This window comes from Aquarana catesbeiana, linkage group LG02 (assembly GCF_042186555.1).
Source record: "Aquarana catesbeiana isolate 2022-GZ linkage group LG02, ASM4218655v1, whole genome shotgun sequence".
Lineage (NCBI taxonomy): Eukaryota > Metazoa > Chordata > Amphibia > Anura > Ranidae > Aquarana > Aquarana catesbeiana.
This window is the reverse complement of record NC_133325.1, coordinates 401,867,881-401,888,127: the sequence shown is the minus strand read 5'-3', so window position 1 is coordinate 401,888,127 and position 20,247 is coordinate 401,867,881. Positions and strand designations below refer to the sequence as shown.

The 20,247-nt window shown below is 44.0% G+C and overlaps 1 protein-coding gene across 1 annotated transcript in view; it reads left to right on the top strand.

Annotated features, from left to right (window-relative positions):
* The window catches only part of NT5C1A (5'-nucleotidase, cytosolic IA), a 102,334-nt gene that overhangs the window by 61,894 nt on the left and 20,193 nt on the right, over window positions 1-20,247 (top strand). Inside the window, exon 4 of the mRNA XM_073615284.1 lies at window positions 14,975-15,097. Within this exon, the coding sequence (XP_073471385.1) occupies window positions 14,975-15,097 (123 nt within the window). The remainder of the gene's footprint in view (window positions 1-14,974; window positions 15,098-20,247) is intronic.

The following is a 20,247-nucleotide window of genomic DNA, read 5'->3' as shown; positions in this document are numbered from 1 at the left end:
GTAGAGTGAGAGCTAGAGAAGCAGGAGTAAGCTTGGCATTTTGGGTAAAGGTGTCGCCAGGTGTCCACTAAGTCAAAACTTGTCATTAGTCTGCTGAACCTAGTGTCATGATCTGGTAAGGGTGGTTGTGAGCCCTGTCCCAGGCGGTCAAGGGATTGGTCACCATATTAAAGTCTCCTAGCCATATTGCTGGTACACCCGGGTATTTAGCCATGAAAGAAAATCCCTCGCTAAGAATGGTGGAATTGAAGGGCGGGGGAATGTACCAAGCTAGTATCAATATGGGGTTACCCGCTATTTTGGCATACAATAACACATATCTGCCCTGGGGATCTAATACCACAGATTGTATCTCAAAGGGTACTGACTTGGCCACCAGCACTGAGACACCCCTGGAACATGAGGTGTCGTTAGCGTGGTAAGCCCAGTCGATCCAGGGGCGCCGCGGCGCTCGCTGTAGGTGTCCCTGTACATGGGTCCCTACTAGTACAATCACATCAGCCCTCTGATTTTTAAGAAATGAAAACACTGCAGTGCGTTTCAGTTTATCACCCAACCCACGGACATTCCATGTCAGGCATTTTAACCTAGCCATGAGCACAGTATGGTGTAGTGGTCTAGTCGAATGGGCTCACACGTCTCAGTCTTGCATTGGCGTTGTGGTGCGCCTGTGCAAGTATATCCATAATGCAATAAATCTTAAGACATCAGCATATCAATGGTCATATTCGTGCAAAAAGTATGTGCAATAGACACCAAAAACTTCAGTAGGAGTAATAACAAAACCCTAACCCTCCCAGCTCTGCACACACCCCAGCTTGTGTGAGCATAAATCCCAAACACAGTACCCAACTTGTAATAGTATCTTAAGAATTGCCAGCTTGGTGACCACTCATTGGGCGACACCGGCTGGGGCAGCTTGCTTAGAAACATGGGTAACAAGATAGTCTGAGGGGGGTACTTCCTCCAACAATCTTCCAGGAGCAGGGGGTGGAAATCCTCTGGAAATCACTGCGTGTAGTGAGACTCCGGTGACTCACCGGTCGTGTGCTGCAGTCGAACTGGAGAGAGTGACCGCAGGGTAGCTCTGAATCCGCCGACGGCGTTAAGGCAAATGAAAGTCCCACAGTGTAGGGGGGCTGTGATCAGGTTTGGGCAATGATATGTTCAATGATATTAAAGAAGGTCGCGTTAACAAGGGAACCTAAATGAAACTCAAGCCAAAGGGGTGCAGTCTAAATATAAGTGCGATTCCTCCCAGGAGTGTCAATGGCCCAGTTAGTGATCAAAGCAGAGTGATAGTTTAAGGGGAGAAACTTCCACATGTTACTTACAGCTTATGCAGGGTTTAACTGATCCAGCCAGTCGCTGGCAGCCTTGGTTCCTCAAAGAACTGAACCCTATCTTCTCCAACAACCCGGAGGCGAGCGGGAAACAGCATGGCATACTTGAGATGGCGGACTCGCAGGCGCCGCTTGATGTCAGTGAATTGGCTGCGCTGTCGCTGTACCTCTGCAGAGAAGTCCAGGAAGGCCATGATCTGGTGATTATGCAGGGGTATGTTGCCTTTCTCTCTTGACAGATGGAGGATGGCATCACGATCCTTGTAGTTAAGGAATTTAGCAATGAAGACTCGAGGGGGTGCACCCTGGGGTGGCTTCTTTGCAGGCATCCGGTATGCACGCTCCACCACAAATGATTGTGAGAAGGCCTCCCGCCCATATGCAGTAATCAATAGTTCTTCTAAAAATGTAGCTGGGTTATTACCTTCCATGCCTTCAGGGAGACCTATGGATCGCAGATTGTTCCTCTGCATGCGATTCTCGAGGTCGTCTTGCTTCTGTTGCAGTTGTGCAATGAGGCGATTTGCCTGATCCAATGACTCCTATAATGGAGGGATGGCGTCCTCTACCCGACCCAGGCGCTGTTCTGATTCCCCAACTCTGTCTCTCAGCTGTTGCATGTCTTGCCTGAGTAAAGAGATATCTATCTTTACCTCCTCTATCCTGGTAGTGAGGGATGTTTGGCATGCAGCAATAGCCTCTAGGATCTCGCTTTTGTCAGCAGCCCACGCTGCACAAGAGGAGGATGGGGAGCCGCTATCTTGGTCCTGTGACTGTCCGTCCTGATGGCGGAATTGAGCAAGTTTGCTAGCAGTTTCAGCCGTTTTGCGAGGTGGTGACATCGTTCTGCTGTGTACTGGGACTTTGGTGGTAAGGTACCGGTCTGATGGCTCAATTTACTGGGGTCAGGATCAGATAATAATGTCACTGCCAGCGGAGCTCAGCTCAGGCATGTCTCACCGCATGCAGCTCCAGGCCACGCCCCGGCACTGCGCTGCTTTAACTGGTAATTGCGCGGTCATGCAATGCTGTACTCAAATGAAATTTGTGTCTTTTTTTACCACAAATAGAGCTTTCTTTTGATGGTATTTGATTGCCTCTGCGATTTTTATTTTTTGCGCTATAAACGAAAAATACTGAAAAATGTTTTTTTTTTAAAATGACATTTTCTACATTTTGTTATAAAAATAAAATTAATAAACTCAATTTTAGTCGTACATTTAAGCCAAAATGTATTCAGCCACATGTCTTTGGTAAAGAAAAATGTCAATAAGTGTATTTTTATTGGTTTGCGCAAAAGTTATAGCGTCTACAAACTAGGGTACATTTTCTGGAATTTACGCAGCTTTTAGTTTATGACTACCTATCTCATTTCTTGAGGTGCTAAAATGGCAGGGCCATACAAACCCTCCCCCAAATGACCCCATTTTGAAAAGTAGACACCCCAAGGAAATTGCTGAGAGGCATGTAAATCTTGCTTTTTGTCACAAAGTTTTGAAAATTGAAAAAAGAAAAAAAAATACATTTTTCTTTCCTTTTCTTCATTTTCAAAAATAAATGAGATCTGCAAAATACTCACCATGCCTCTTAGCAAATACCTTGGGGTGTCTACTTTCCAAAATGGGGTCATTTGGGGGGGATTTTGTGCTTTCTGGACATTTCAGGGCCTCTGTAACTGTGATAGGTAGTGAGGAGTAAAATCCCAATTTTACGCCTTTAGAAAGCCTGAAGGCGGTGCTTGGTTTTCGGGATCCTGTACATGGCTAGGCTCCCAAAAAGTCTCACTCATGTGGTATCCCCGTACTCAGGAGAAGCAGCAGAATGTATTTTGGGGTGTCATTTCACATATGCCCATGGTACATTGAGCAATAGATCATTTAATGACAACTTTGTGCAAAAAAAAAAAAAAATTTAATTTTCCCGCAACTTGTGGCAAAATATAAAATATTCCATGGACTCAACATGCCTCTCATGAAATAGCTTGGGGTGTCTACTTTCCAAAACGGGGTCATTTGGGAGGGGTTTGTGCTATCTTGGCATTTTATGGCCTTCAAAACTATGATAGGTAGTGAGGAGTGAAATCGAAAATTTACACTCTTAGAAATCCTGAAGGCGGTGCTTGGTTTTCGGGGTCCTGTATGCAGCTAGGCTCCCAAAAAGTCTCACACATGAGGTATCCTCGTACTCAGGAGAAGCAGCAGAATGTATTTTGGGGTGTAATTCCACATATTACCATGCCATGTTTGAACAATATATAATTTAGTGACAACTTTGTGCAAAAATAGGACAGGAGAGCCCGAGAAAACCAGTGAAGAAGGTGGGGGGGGTTCCTTCCCACTGCTTGTAAAAGCGGTCTAGAGGCTAATTAGCTGCTAGGATTGCCTTTACATGAAAGCCGACCGCTGGCTGAAAAAAATGAAAAGTAGACACCCCAAGGAAATTGCTGAGAGGCATGTTGAGCCCATTGAATATTTTATTTTTATGTCACAAGTGATTGTGTAATTCTTTTTTTTTTTTTGTCATTTTTCAAAGTTGTCACTAAATGATATATTGCTCACACATGCCATGGTTATATGTGGAATTACACCCCAAAATACATTCTGCTGCTTCTCCTGAGTACGGGGATACCTCATGTGTGGGACTTTTTGGGAGCCTAGCCGCGTACGGGACCCTGAAAACCAATCATCGCCTTCAGGATTTCTAAGGGCGTAAATTTTTGATTTCACTCCTCACTACCTATCACAGTTTTGAAGGCCATAAAATTACAAGATAGCACATAATCCCCCCAAATGACCCCATTTTGGAAAGTAGACACCCCAAGCTATTTGCTGATAGGCATGTTGATTCCATGGAATATTTTATATTTTGCCACAAATTGCGGGAAAATGACAATTTTTTTGTTTTTGCACAAAGTTGTCACTAAATGATCTATTGCTCAAACATGCCATGGGCATATGTGAAATGACACCCCAAAATACATTCTGCTGCTTCTCCTGAGTACGTGGATAACACATGTGTGAGACTTTTTGAGAGCCTAGCCGTGTACAGGACCCCGAAAGCCAAGCACCACCTTCAGGCTTTCTAAGGACGTAAAATGGTGATTTCACTTCCTCACTACCTATCACAGTTTCGGAAGCCATGAAATGACAAGATGGCACAACCCCCCCCCCCCCCCCCCCCCCCAAAGACCCCATTTTGGAAAGAAGACACTTCAAGCCATTTGCTGAGAGGCATGTTGACTCCATGGAATATTTTATATTTTGCCACAAGTTTTGGGAAAATTACAATTTTTTTTTTTTTAACACAAAGTTGTCACTAAATGATATATTGTTCAAACATGGCATGGTTATATGTGGAATTACACCCCAAAATACATTATGCTGCTTCACCTGAGTATGGGGATACCACATGTGTGGGACTTTGGGACTTTTTGGCAATCTAACCATGTACAGGACCCCGAAAAAAAGGGCGTACATTTATATCACTCCTCACTGCCTATCACAGTTTCGGAGGCCATGAAATGCCCAGATAGCACAAACCCCCCCCCCCCAAATGACCCCATTTTGGAAAGTAGACACCCCAGGCTATTTGCTGAGAGGCATGTTGAGTATTTTGCAAATCTTGCTTTTTGTCGGCGGTGCTTGGTTTTCGGGATCCTGTACATGGCTAGGCTCCCAAAAAGTCTCACACATGTGGTATCCCCGTACTCAGGAGAAGCAGCAGAATGTATTTTGGGGTGTCATTTCACATATGCCCATGGTACTTTGAGCAATAGATCATTTAATGACAACTTTGTGCAAAAAAAAAAAAAAATTTAATTTTCCCTTGTGGCAAAATATAAAATATTCCATGGACTCAACATGCCTCTCATGAAATAGCTTGGGGTGTCTACTTTCCAAAACGGGGTCATTTGGGAGGGGTTTGTGCTATCTTGGCATTTTATGGCCTTCAAAACTATGATAGGTAGTGAGGAGTGAAATCAAAAATTTACACTCTTAGAAATCCTGAAGGCGGTGCTTGGTTTTCGGGGTCCTGTATGCAGCTAGGCTCCCAAAAAGTCTCACACATGAGGTATCCTCGTACTCAGGAGAAGCAGCAGAATGTATTTTGGGGTGTAATTCCACATATTACCATGCCATGTTTGAACAATATATAATTTAGTGACAACTTTGTGCAAAAATAGGACAGGAGAGCCCGAGAAAACCAGTGAACAAGGTGGGGGGGTTCCTTCCCACTGCTTGTAAAAGCGGTCTAGAGGCTAATTAGCTGCTAGGATTGCCTTTACATGAAAGCCGACCGCTGGCTGAAAAAAATGATACCAAGATGATACCTAAACCTGCAGGCATCATTCTGTTTTAACCACTCAAAGTCCAGCAACATTTTCGAATCTCCGAAAAAAAAATGAATGAAATGAAAACACATTTTTTGTCAGTGCACATGTCTAATACCAATACGTTGCTGGTCCTTTTTGGAATACATTGTAATGTTCTTTTTTTAATGCAGCCTGTGGGCTGAGTGAAAAAAAGAGATTGATTGGTGGGTATGCCCACCATTAGAATACCGCTCTTCATCCACCCACTTCTAATGATGGGCATACATGCACCATTTGTTTTTTTAACTGTGGTGGTGAAATCACCTCCTACAGCGATGGAGTCACTGATTTACGTATCGTGGAAACAAACCCTATTGCTGTCAAGATAAATCAGTGCTTCAGCTGAATGGCGTACCTGCTAAGCAAATGATGGTTAACAATAAAACAAAGTAACATTACAGTATAACAGTAAGATTTACCATACCTGCAAAGCAAATACAATAAAACATAGTAAAAATAAAACATTTTTTAACGCAATCTGTGCCTAAAAAATATATGCCGAAGCATGGGGGCAATCGGCCCCTAATGTTAGGAGCAAATTGCTCCTCCACCCCTGCCCCCATGCTTACTGTGGTGGTGAAATCACCTCTGACATCGCTGAAGTCGCTGATTTACATATCGTGGGAGCAAACGCTGTTGCTGTCAAGATAAATAAATCAGTGCTGCAGCTGAATGGCATATCTGAAAACAAAAAAATGGTTAACAATAAAACACTGTAAAGTATAAAAGAATTACATACCTGAAAAGCAAACATGATAAAACATAGTAACAATAAAACATTGCATTGTAGAATACAGTAAAAAAAGAGCAGAACAATAGAGAGAGAGAGAGAGAGAGAGAACAATAAAAACGACAACTATCTTTGTTTTTTTTATTATATATATATATATTTATTTATTTTTGGTTTTTTTTGTTTACACTTTTATTTGTAACTAACGGTTCGGGTCTCCCAAAATGCGATGGCATCTTTGGAGACCCTGTGTAAGTGTGTCCTAGTCTGTGCAGTGCTGTACCCTACGCTAATACTCCACTAGTGTGTGGTGGCGTTCCAAACATTCAACCAATACAAAGATCAGGATGGTCAGGACAGGAAGGACAATAATAGCGGGTGTCATGCCTATATCCACGCTTTCTACAGACACAACATTTTCTTTGGGGGGCTCATTAGGTAGGGGAACCAGGGAGGACATACGAAAAATGCCTCTCATGCAGCCAGCTTACTGCATTTGGACTGGGAAGTTGGGCCACAGCACCGTCACAGCACTGGAAACAGAAGGGCTGTGATGATCTCTTCCTGGAATTTAAGGAAGGATCCAGTTTGCCCTGAAGCTTTGTATAGTACATAATCATTCAGCAGAGGCAATTGAAATAAGTATACAGACACTTTTTTGTACCAGCGTCTGGCCTTACGGGCAACTAGGTACATCGTCAACAACTGGTCCTTGAGGTCCACCCCTCCCATATTAAGGTTGTATTCATGGACACAGAGGGGTTTCTCCACAACACCAGTTGCCGTAGAAATTTGGACCGTCGTGTCTGCGTGAAAAGAGGACAGAACAAAAACATTCCGAGTATTCCTCCACTTCACAGCGAGCAAATTATTACACTTCAAGCAGGCTCTCTCTCCCAGCCTAAGACAAGAATCTACAAGCCGCTGGGGTAAGCTCCGGTGATTAGATCGCATGGTGCCACATGCGCCAATTCCGTGATCAAACAAGTGACTAAAAAGTGTCACGCTTGTGTAATAATTGTCCACATACAAGTGGTACCCCTTTCCGAATAAGGGTGACACCAAGTCCCACACAATCTTACCAGCGCTCCCTATGTAATCTGGGCAGTTCTCCGGCTATGTGACTATCTCTTCCCTCATAAACCATAAAACTATATGTATAGCCTGTGGCCCTGTCACAGAGCTTATACATCTTGACCCCATATCTGGCACGCTTGCTGGGAAGATACTGTTTGAAAGACAAGCGGCCAGAAAACTTAATCAGGGACTCATCAACGCAGACAACTTGATGGGGAGTAAACAAGGCTGCAAACTGTTGGTTGAAGTGGTTTACGAGGGGCCGAATTTTGTAGAGCCGATTGTATCCAGGGTCACCCCGAGGACAACAGAGTTCATTGTCATTGAAGTGCATGAACTGCAAGATCTGCTCGTATCATGCCCTGGGCATGGAGGCAGAGAACACGGGCATATGGTGAATTGGGTCAGTGGACCAATATGACCGCAACTCGCTCTTTTTAGTTATGTCCATGAGGAGGGATAGGCCCAGAAAGGTCTTAAATTCAGAAACCGTAATAGGTTTCCAATCTTTGGCAAGGTCAAAAGGAGATTAGCGGCGATGAATTGACCAGCATACAAATTGCTTTGGTCCACAATAGATCTATAGAGATCTTCCGTGAAAAACAGCGAATAAAAATCAAGTGACGTAAAATCAACTGTTTCCACCTGAATTCCGGGTTGGCCAGTGAATGGGGGAAGTACGGGTGCAGCAGAAGTGGTGGGCTCCCAATTAGGATTGGCAAATGCAGCAGGAAGGGCACTATGGGCTCAACAGGCCTGTCTTTGTCTTTTTAGTGGCTGCGGGACACTACTAGTGCTTGCCACCTCGCCAGCTTGAACTGCACTTATGGGACTCACCACGTCACCACGTGTTACTGCAGTGCTGGTTTGACTACGACCAGGTTGTGCTAGGCCGCTGGTGATTGCCAGTTCACCTGAAGGATGAGCGGCACTAGTACTGGATCTCTGCTCCATATGAGAGCCCTGCGGTTCTTGCACCTCAACGACAGCAGGGACCACAACTCCGTTGTCAGAGCTATCTTCCAGGGTGCTGCTGCTGTCTACTGGTTCGTATTCTGAGCCTGAATCTGACAGATGAGTGACTTCCTCTTCACTATCTGTCATGCTCAGAAACATGTAGGCCTTTTCACTAGCGTAGCTTCGATTTGACATTTTGGTCTCTAAATTTACTGGTACACTAGTGAGATAAAAGAGCTCCTGACTGTCAGCAACTGCTTCAAACACTACCAAAAAAAACTGTTAGCGTTCGCAGGGATCAGGCCTGACTCTGCGAACGCTGCAGTTACTGTATGTGTTGTGTTTTTGTAAGTGACAGTGATTGATGCTGCACTTGGGTGGGGTGGGCTGGGCTGGGAGGAGGGGCTAAACGCAGGTGCTAGCAGCTATCTGGGCTGATCCCGCTAACACTGCGTTTTTGGGAACCCTAAACTGCTGGGGACGCTAGTATAGATCCAATCATATCAGATATCGATCCATTCAGACACTATACTACTAAGGGAGGTGTATGTTGCGTGCGTGAGTGTTAGCGCTACTGGCACTAATCTGACGCTGCCTGGAGCGACACAGACCCTGGCTGACGCTAAAACCTAACTGAGATCAACCGCCAGGCGATCGGGGGGTTAAACCTTTATTTGGTAATTTATGGCGGGTGCCCTGATGCTATAAAAAACAAACTAACCAGCATCACCCGTAACACTAATACGGTGATCACTGGTGACAGGGGGTGAAAGGGTTAACTAGGGGGCAATTAGGGGCTTAAAATATAATAATAAAGGTAGTATATGGGGGTACATTAGCAAACAAGAAACAACGACTCCTGCGCACAGGTGGATCACCATATAAAAGATGCGTCAACACCGGCCTTGCTGCCCTCAAGGATAGGGGATCCTAGTGCAAACCGAAATAAAAGAAAAACAGGGGCGCACCAGCCTTGTGCATTAACTTTTAAAACATTTATTAAATAAAAATGATAAAAAGAAACAACTCACAAGCAATAGGTGGAGGAGGCACAACATAAAGTGTACCGACAGCCAGCATGCGACTTAGAATGAGCGATGCCTTCCAGAAATCGTGGAGGGACGCACAAACATCACAATCAGCTAACGCGTTTCGAAGGGTTCGTCCCTTCTTCATCAGAGCTATGCAGTGATCCCTCCTTCAGAAGGGACTGCTGAAGGAGGGATCACTGCATAGCTCTGATGAAGAAGGGACGAACCCTTCGAAACGCGTTAGCTGATTGTGATGTTTGTGCGTCCCTCCACGATTTTTGGAAGGCATCGCTCATCCTAAGTCGCATTCTGGCTGTCGGTACACTTTATGTTGTGCCTCCTCCACCTATTGCATGTGAGTTGTTTCTTTTTATCATTTTTATTTAATAAATGTTTTAAAAGTTAATGCACAAGGCTGGTGCGCCCCTGTTTTTCTTTTATTTTAGTATATGGGGGTACCTGACGCTATAAAAACCTGATGGTGAAACCAATCAACTAACTGGCTAACTAGCGCCTCCAGCGACACAAATACGGCGATCGATTAGTGACACTGACGGCAGGGGGTGAAAGGGTTAACTGAGGGGCGATCAAGGGGTTAAACCTTTATTGGGGGCGTTTAGGGGGGGTAACCCAGACCTAACGGGGGCTACTACTAACTGCCCTAACACTTATTTCACAAATAACACCAATGCAGTGATCAGTGAAAAATCTGAAAACTGCAATTGGTGACACAGTGACAGGGAGTGAAGGGGTTAATTGGAGGGGGGCGATCGGTGGGTGGCAAGTGTACCTGTGTGTACTGGTGTTAGTGTAGTGTTGTGCAACTCACGGTTAGATGTTATCTCTCCTCTCACTGGAATCGAAAAGACCCCAGGAGGAGAGATGACATCACTTCCTCCTGTCTGTGTGTTTACACTTGCACAGACAGGGGAAGGTTTCCATTCGTTAGCAGCGATCTCCAGACCATAAATCATTAGTCTGGTCCTGGGGACTGATCGGTCCTCTAATGAATCTGACCGCCGCGGGCACGTATACCCATTTGCCCACCCGTGCCATTCTGCTGATGTGCATCGGCGTGTGGCAGTCGGCAACTGGTTAAGAAAGTGCAAAGTACACCACATGTAAAGTGCTGCATCAATTAATATATGTGTTACTATATGTAGTTTACTCAAATATAACATAAAACAATAAAAACTGATTGGTTGCTTTAGTACTTACACTTTTCATATATTGATTATGCTTCATTTGCTAGCTTACTATATGGAGTATTAGCTATGCGTAGCAAATATAATTTTGACTGGAGCTAAAAAATGCTAATGGCCAAATCTAAAAGCATGGACACTTCACTAAACACCTGTAGCACTGCCCCCTTGGGGGTTGCTTAGAATTGCATGTTCATCTGCGCCACTTTGGCCCTGTGAACTTTCCAGCCCTCCTGACACTCTAGGTTCGGATATGTTGTATGTACATTTAAATAAAACAGACACAATGCAGATTGGTTAGCTCTCTCTGATTTTACTCGTTCAAATGGAGAGTCAAGTAACAGGGTCTTAGTCAACTAAGTCCTGGGTAAATAGCCAAAACTCAGTTGAAAAGGTCCACCGAGTTAAATAAATGAACAACTTGGAATCACAGATATAAAATAGCAATGCACATAGGAACATACAATAAATGAATGAATGAATATCTAAAGAACACCAATAATTGTTGTATATACTATCACTGCAAAAAAGGAAACCCCAGGGTGGCCTATTTTACCTTTTAGCCTAATGAGAGACTGGGTATTCTGGATCTCAGGGGTGTGTCCCTTTAAATGGCAATAGTATAACAATGTCCAGGATGCAAGGCCTCGCAATGATCTTCACTGGCAAGTTGGAGCTCATAGAACAAGAATCCTGAATGTGGCACGGTGGTATGTGGTCAAAGCAAAACAGCTGTACCTGGCTAGTTGTAATCCTTAGAGTAATTCCAGGTGTAAGGTGTCTATATACAGTTTTTTGTGAAATAGGATAAGGCAAAGATTGTATTGGATGGCAGATGCACTCTCACCAAACTGAAGAACAGCGTGGGAACCTCCTGAAGAGTGATCCAAGTTAATGCATCATTCTGCAGAACAAGCGGAGATGCCCGACTGGCTGCTGGGACTGTGAGTTGTCTGATCCAGCGGGTTACAGCGACACTGCGGTGATGTCCCCTTGTGTAGCAAGCAACTTTGGACCCGCCTGGGTCAGAGCTGGGATCGCTGTGTCACCATGTGGTAGGCTGCAGCCCTCTCACACACAGCAGCAGAGGGGTGTTTACTTGATGGACCCCGGGAAGCAAGAGGCTTGGGCCTAGCCTGCTGAACCCTTTTAAAGCCTCTCCCAGAGTTCTTTCTTTGGAGCAGATGGCATGCTGGGATGTGTAGTCCAGGGATAGTTCTGCAGAATCAGGATGTCTGTTCAAGAGACTACAGTCCCCACACTGCTCTCTGCTGGGCGCAGTAAGATGATGCAAGTAATTTCAAGCCCAACACTAGAGGAACTCCGGGACGGTCAAAGAAGGGAGAGGGCAAGTCTGCAGTGCCAGATAACTGCAGTCCGCTGTCGGCTACACACCAAAGCCACAATTATCACTATAGCTACTAGATAAACATAACCAGAATTTCAAACAACTATTTACATTCTGAAAAGACATTACTATCTTGAAGACATTCCCAGGAATTCATAGTATTGTACCTTCAGACGACAAATGTTGGTGTCTGTGACATATATTAAATATATTCGTGTACCTGTCAGAAACAGGTAAAATAATTAGTTGCATGGAGGCATCTCGACAGGGCTGGCACAGAGGAGGATTGCTAAAATATGACATTTTGTTTGATATTCATTGTATTTGAATCCCCACCCATGTTGACTTTCAGCAGTGATCAGCTGCTATTACACCAATTGCTGCCAGCTTCAAAGCAACCAGTGAACCATATGCAGGAGGCTTCCACATTCATGATAGCCTCCCGGCACAAATTACACCATTCTCAGCATTGGCATAACTATGTACGCCGACTCAGAGTTGGTCTTAATTACCACCCGTTTGCTAATCTGTGAACTGACAGCAATTATTTAAGAATCTGTTGCAGACATAGTGACTGATTCCTAAAGTGCCGCTTCCACGGACAACCTGAATCTTGTGCAGGTGTCGGTAAAATTCCTGAAACTATTGCAAGGCTGTCTTGAATTTGAAACAGATCTTTTTAATGGGGTCATACTGCAACAAAACGGTCACAAAGGCTCTATTTGCATACTTGTACTGATTAGCAATTAATTAGTTATACAGGGGCAAATCTGCACTACATAGCAGAATATTTGGGGACTTAAAGTAGAACTATAGGCAAAACATTTTTTTTTCATTTTGGATAGAGCAAAGCAGGGTTATAACCCCTATCAGTTTTTTTTATTTTTTTTTTTGCCATCTGTGTCCCATTGCAAAGATTTCCCTTCACTTCCTGTCCTATAGCTATAGCCAAACAGGAAGTGAGAAGAAATCCCCACAAATTAAGGGAGAGTTGGGGGGAACCCCAGGTCACCAGAACTAGCACCCTATTGGAACATTTCCCCTCCATTACTTCTTTGGGGACAAATCAAAATTTGAGATTTTCTTTTACTTTCACTTTCAATGATAATGGTAAACAGGACAAATAGAGGGTGAATCTCCTTAATGGGGCACAGACAGCAATAAAAACTGACAAGTATTTTAATCCCTCTCCACTCCAAAACTAAAAAAAAAAAAAAAAAAGCCTTGCCTTTATTTGTACTTTAAAAACATTTTGTTGCAAGTGCAACCAATGCTCCTCTCTTTTGTGGAGAAAAGAGAAGCAGGGATGTTGAATTCCTATCACCTGACACCCAGAACATTCAGTTCCAGGCGCCAGGCAAGAAGTTTTTAAGGGCAGAGGAGGAATCTGGGTCTTATTGACCCCAGAGCTCTCCATAAAGAGTGCCTGTCACTGCCTATTGCTGTCACAAGGGATGTTTACATTCCATGTGACAGCAATGAAAGTTTTAAAAACAAAAACAATGTAAAGCGACAGTGTAAAAATAAAAAAATAATTAACCGCCCCCACCGTCGGTCCCACACTCATGCAAACACAGATTGGCCCACACATGTAAGGTATCACTACGATCATTGGATCATGGCCAATAATTCTAGCACCAGACCTCCTCTGTAAATCTAAATTGGTAACCTGTATTGATAGTAAAAGTTTTAATCATCTGTTGCCGTTGCACGGGCATGCCCAATTTTAAAGCATGACATATTTGGTATCTATTTACTCAGCGTAACATCATTTGTATTTTACCAGAAAATTGGCATTCAAAAATCGTGTGATCATAAAAAATTGCAACACCCACTAATTTATTTTCTAGGGCCTCTGCTTGAAATATCTATATAATGTATATGTTTGGGGGTTCTAAGCCCATCCCTAAAGGAGACCACATCTTCTGTTGGCAGTGTAGTGTTTCTTGCCAGCCTCATGACCGAGGCATCCACTGCGGGCACTGCGTCAAACAGTTGTGCGTCCGTATCCGACAGGGGATAAAGCTTTTGGAAACAGTTGAATGGTACCAGTCTCTTGTCGACTTTCTTCCACTCTTCATTTCTTCTGCTCCCCACCTATTTAAATAAAGTGAGGGCAAAATCAGCTATATGGAACCACCAAGATGGCCGCACCTGCACTTTCGGCTACCCACCCCATCCAGGAAGAAAGGGAAGCAGGAAGAGGCACGTGGAGCGCCCACAGCTATCACACAGGCTGCAATTGCAGAGACAGCACCTCTACACTACAGAGCAGGAGAAAACAGAGAAAAGAAATCTGGCAGTAGTATAAGGCAGGACAGAGCCGTAAACCCACTGTGGGGACCAAATGGTGAGTCCCACATACACTTCCCCAAAAACATCCACAGAAATTGGCTCCCCCACTCCTCAGCACATTTAGCAGCCCATGTGACGGGACATCCTCTCAGGAGAGCATGAACCTGAATGGCAGCACCAATTTGGGTGAAGCAGGGGCTGACAAATCCATTATCCTGTGTGGCCTTGAGGACAAAAAAGAGAATAGGGGCAGGGGGGCGTCGCTCTTTTATAGTTATAATGGCTCCGTGGGTTGGCCAGGGGTGGAGCAACCATGTGTATGCTGCCATGAAGGCACCAGGATAAATAAAAGCTGATCATTTTAATCACCCCTGCCAGTGTTAAGTGGTTTGTCTCATTCATGTAAACTGATATATTCTGCTGGAGAGTTTGTACTGTGAAAAACAGACTTACTAGCTGGACCACCAGATGAAAATAGAAGAAAGGAAGCCTAAAAAGGAAACCAATGCTGCCACCATATCTAATGATTGGTAAGCTGCAATATAATAAATGTTTGCTTTTGGGTTTAATACTGCTTTAAGGCTTGAATGTTTGTAATTGCTGTATATTGTCATTTCAGATCTTTTTATTGAACGTTTCTGCATGACTGGAGGCAACAGCCCCATTGGCTACCTTAAAGCTTACCATACCAATCTATACCTCTCATCTGATGCTGAGAAGGTACAGGAAGCTATAGAGGAAGGTAAGTAACTGTCTTCAATAGAGATGAAGTCTGTGAAGTTCATGGCTACATGACTGTTAAATATAATTATACTATATGCAAGGTGTTTATATTGTTATAATTTTTTTAAGTGGAAAACACTTGCTGATTACTATCCCGAGTCAGTTTTGTTTTGGCACTGGGAGCTAAATTCAGAGCATATAGTTTTAGTGCAGACAAAGGAAGTAATGATTATATAAAGTTAAAGTGGACCTTTCCCTCTTTCACCAAACATCACATCAGCATGCAGCTCTGCATGCAGATATGAAATTATTTTACCTTTATTAGTTAATACACTTTTTGCTTTTACTTATAAATACTGTTTTTCCACTTCCTGGTTGAGGGAAGCACTGGTGATATAATGCTGGCCTCACAGCTGCATCCTGGGAAGTTCTATTTACATTTTCCCAGGTGGCAGACCCAGAATTCCAGGCAAGTTCCAGGAAGTAAAGGGAGATAGATTGATCTGCCCTTAGTAAAAATGGTTACACAGGGAGAAGTTTTTTTGAGGAAAAGAAAAATAAGGTATGCAAAGAATGAAAAAAGGTAAACTGCCTACAGTATACTGTACTGCAAGTATCTGTTTGCAGATTATCATTACTAAACATTTCTAAAATTCAGTTTTTGTGAACTTTAAGGGTAAAGTTCCTATTAAAATATTCAGGTTAGCAATTATGTTAGCTTTAAGGGTTAGGGGTTACTATTAAGGTTAGGATTTGGGTTGTCAAGTGTTAGGTTAAATTTAAGTGTTCTGGTTAAAGTATAAATCTAACTAAAACTTTTTTTTTTTAAGTGGTTGTAAAGACTCAAGGTTTTTTACCTTCATGCATTCTATGTGTGAAGGTAAAAAAAAACCTTCAGTGTGCAGCTTTCCCCCCAAATACTTACCTGAGCCCCATCTCAATCCAGCAATATGCACAAGAGCAGCGGCTCTCCTGGGTCTCTTCCTCCTTCTTGGCTGAGATAGCAGAGGGAGATACTGTCAAAGCCAGTGAGCCAATGAGGGGAGAACAGGAATGAGGGCGGGCAAGAGCCGCGCTCCGTGTGCGAATATCACTTTAGGTTTTGTATACAGTAAGGAAGGAAAACCATCCTCACCAGGCTTGTTGTTGTCCTTTTTTTTTTTTTTTTTTTTTTTTTTGCTGTCCCATTATGGAAAGGCCTGTGTCAACTAGCTTTTGTTTGCTTCAAACCGGTTTTACAATCCAATACAAGTATTTTGAAATTTAAAACCCGCTTAAAGCAAGTCAAATGTACCTGTCCATTTATTCTGAATGATCTCATAAGCGTCTCAAATTGATGTCAAGCTGGTGCCATCAACACAAGCTCTTACCTTCACTTCCTGTTCTGGAGGCACAGCAAGAAGCGAGTGAGATAAACCCCTTCTTAGTTGGCACTTCAAGAGGTGTCCCCGTGTCCCAGTGCCAAGAGATTCATCAGACAGGAAGTGAAGGAAAATCTGAAACAGGGACACCTAGCAATACAAAGCTGTCAGGAGCTCCAGCCTTCCAAGCAGTACTATATAAAAGGTTTGTCATTGGAAAATTTCTGTCATTTCGTGTTTTGTGAAACTGTTGTCAACGGGACAGGAAGTGAGGAGTCATTTATGTAACAGAGCACCTGAACAGCAGTAAAAACTGGGCAGAGTTTTACTCCTTTAATTTATCGAAAAGTAAAGAGAGCTAAGTTAGGTTAACAATATTTGGAGAGTTGGAAATGGTTATTACCCCCACCAGTTTTTTTTTCTGTCCTATCAGGGAGCTTTCTCTTCATTTTCTGTTTCCAAAACAAGGATCAATCCCCTTTTATGTGTCAACTGAATAGGTCTTCACCTCGGTGTTGGAAAACACTCCCTATCCTGTGGCATAACTAAAATGTAGAATGGTCTTATTACTTTCTGAACCAGAGACAACTGAATATAGTGACCATTAGACAGCAGCAAAACCCTAAGGCCCCTTTCACATGGACACCTCAGTTGGACTGACTCCACTTGCTCCGCCCATCCCCGCTGAGCAGGCGGATGACATGTCTGTCTCCGCTCACTGTGCAGAGCGGAGATGGACCCAGACCCGCTCTCCTCTATGGGGAGCTCGGGTGAAAACAGACTGCCTGTCCATTTTCATCCGATCATATCTGATCCGATCCACCAGGCGGATGGAAAATAGGACCACCATCTGTCTGGATTTTGCGGACAGGATTGGATCATGTCACCGTTGACATCTGTTGCTCCAAAGGGGTGAATAGAGGGTCCAACCAGGTCTGCCTGAAAAACTGACAGGCAGAACTGATCGGGCAGCCCATGTGAAAGGGCCCTTACAGGGGATTTAACACTTCCTCACTCTATTCAAAATTAAATAAAAGTTTTGATTTTACATACACTTTAAGGGCCCGTTTACACTTGCTTCAATATGTTGCATTAGACATGCTTTTTTAAAGCACTCTGAAAGCCAATCAAAGCACCTGTCACTAAATAAAATGGTTACCGTATAGTCGTGTTTGCTTTGCTTTAAAAATATAACCTGCGTTGCTATGTTGGTGCTTCAAAGCGTCTCCAAAGCCTCCATAGAAGTCTATGACAAAGCTTGCTTACAGCACCTGAATCTTCTGAAAGACTTTTATTTGGCTTTAGCTTCGCTTTGTTTTGGAGGTTTTGCAGGTATGAGATATACCAGGATATTCCAGGATGCACTGGGAAACCAACAAGACATCATCACCAGTCACTTCCAGTTCATGTGTGTATATTCTAGAAGTGTCTGGTGCAGACGTCACATCTGGTGTGGAGTGCGGAGCAGCAGAGGATCAGCAGAGCTGGAGGACCAGAGCAGGAGAAACTAGCAGATGTCACACATGGTGTGCCGCATGGGGACAATATATCAGGAGGTGAGTGGGGACCAGTGAGAGAGGAGGATCAGAAAACCAGATGATCAGCAGGGCTAGGGGGTTACTACTGAGTGAGGGAACAATAGAGCTGGGAGTTACTACTGAGCGAGGGATCAGCAGAGCTGGGGGTTACTACTGAGCGGGGAATCAGCAAAGCTGGGGGTATGACTGAGTGGGGCATCAGCAGAGCTGGGGGTACTACTGAGCAGGGGATCTACTGAACGAGGGTACTAATAAGCTGTGGATCTGCTGAACAGGGATACTAAGGAGCTTGGTTCTACTGGGCCCCTTTAAAACAAATATAATATCAACACACAAGGGCATTTACAAAGCTTCATATAGCCTGGGTTCACACATATGCGATGCAGAAACCAGCACAATTCCGGTGTGGCTTCCCGCATCACGTCTCTCGCAGGTAGTTCACACTGCTTTATGCGAACCGCTGCGGGTGTCAATACAAAGCTAATGACACCCCCAGAATGATTTGCAGATCGCAGTGCGAACTGTGAAATGGTGCAGGAATCGGATCACATGGGTGTGAACACCCATGCAATCGAATTCCAGTGCGGACCAAATTCGCATAACACAAACATCGCATGTGATCTGCACAGCCATGCGGTGCGAATTGTATGCAATGTCTGACACCGCAATAGTGTGAACCCAGCCTAAAGCATCACCCAAGCATCACTGAATCATCACCAAAGCATCAAAAAGCATGTTGAAGCGGTAGGTGCTTTAATGTGTCTTAAAGTCAAAGCAAGTGTAAAGTCAAAGCAAGTGTAAATGAGCCCTAAGGGTTAAGGTCTAGTTAAAGGTTAAAGCGGAGTTCCACCCATTTAAAGGTCAGCAGCTACAAAAAGTGTAGCTGACTTTTAATAATGAGACACTCACCTGTGCCATGGTCCAGCGATGTGGGTGCAGGTAGCCTCACTCCTCTCCGTGGCACCGGCATTCTAACTGTGGACGCCCACTGAGAGCCGCGCTGCGCATTGTGAATGGCCGGGTAATCTTCTGGGACCGGTGACGTGTCTCAGAAGATTGGAGGGAGGGGGGAGAGGTGATCTTCCTTCTGGCGCGGCAGCACCAGGGGAGGAAGTGGGAGCTGGGTACCCCCCCCCCCCCAAAAAGAAATGACATGCCAAATGTGGCATGTCAGGGGGTCACCAGCACTTAAAGCGGAAGTTCAATCTTTGGGTGGAACTCCGCTTTAAGTTTCAGGTTTAGGTAAAGTGTTATTTCAGGGGTACAAGTAACCTTTAATGCCTGACACCTCTGCCACCTGCCTCTGGTCTGTTCATTTCCTACTTAAAGATCCACTTGGTTGGTCTGTAGTTTGATTCCATGTTTACTAATTAAACGCATTCAGACAGTGTGGAAGTGGGGGGAAATGTAAGGGTAACAGAAATTGCTACCAATGAAGAACACTCTCTTTTCAGTAGGTTTGTTTAAGCCTCAGAATCCTGCAGGGGGGCTTCAAATACCCAACACTTTCCATATAGGAGTAGTCAGAAACCATGTTCCATGAGGCCAACAGGAAGCTGCACCTCAAACCGTCAGGAGGCAGCCTCCTGGCACAGTGCCACTTCTCCATCCCCCATGAAGCCAAACACCCGCTCCTCCCCACAAGCATAAGTCCTGTTAGCATCACAGAAAAAAAAAAAATTCCAAGGTATTTCCTGAACTTCTTGTCCAAACATATAGTAAAAGGCACAAAACATTCTTAGAACATGTTCAACAAAAACATTTGTCTTCAAAGTGAAGGCAATGCAAGAAAAGGAAGGTTGTGGCATACACATAGCATAATCCTATATAAGTCATGTGACCAAAGTTGCTTCCCAATTTATTCAAACTTTGGGGGCCTCAACTCCAATACCTTTCCCTGTAATGGAAAGTGTGCTGACCCAGAACTATATCTCTGAATTTCTCTCTCCACCCCACCACACTGAACCACCTGCCTCCCAAGGGTGGGTACACCCCAACACATATAATAGGACACCTACACCCTGTTACAGATGGGTAAAGAAAATAATAACTACCTGGTGCTTTGTAGTGGTAATAGAAACTGACGCACACAGGGAGTTGCCAAAGCAGGAAAGAGCCCACAGGTATTTAAAGTAGCATAGGAAGTTATTGAAATCTCTGGGAATCCCGCTCTTATCCTTTCTAGACAGGATTGTTTGATTGTGCTTAAGTTAATCCCATACACTATACTTTTTATAGACACAGACAAATCTTTCAGTCCAACAGTAGGT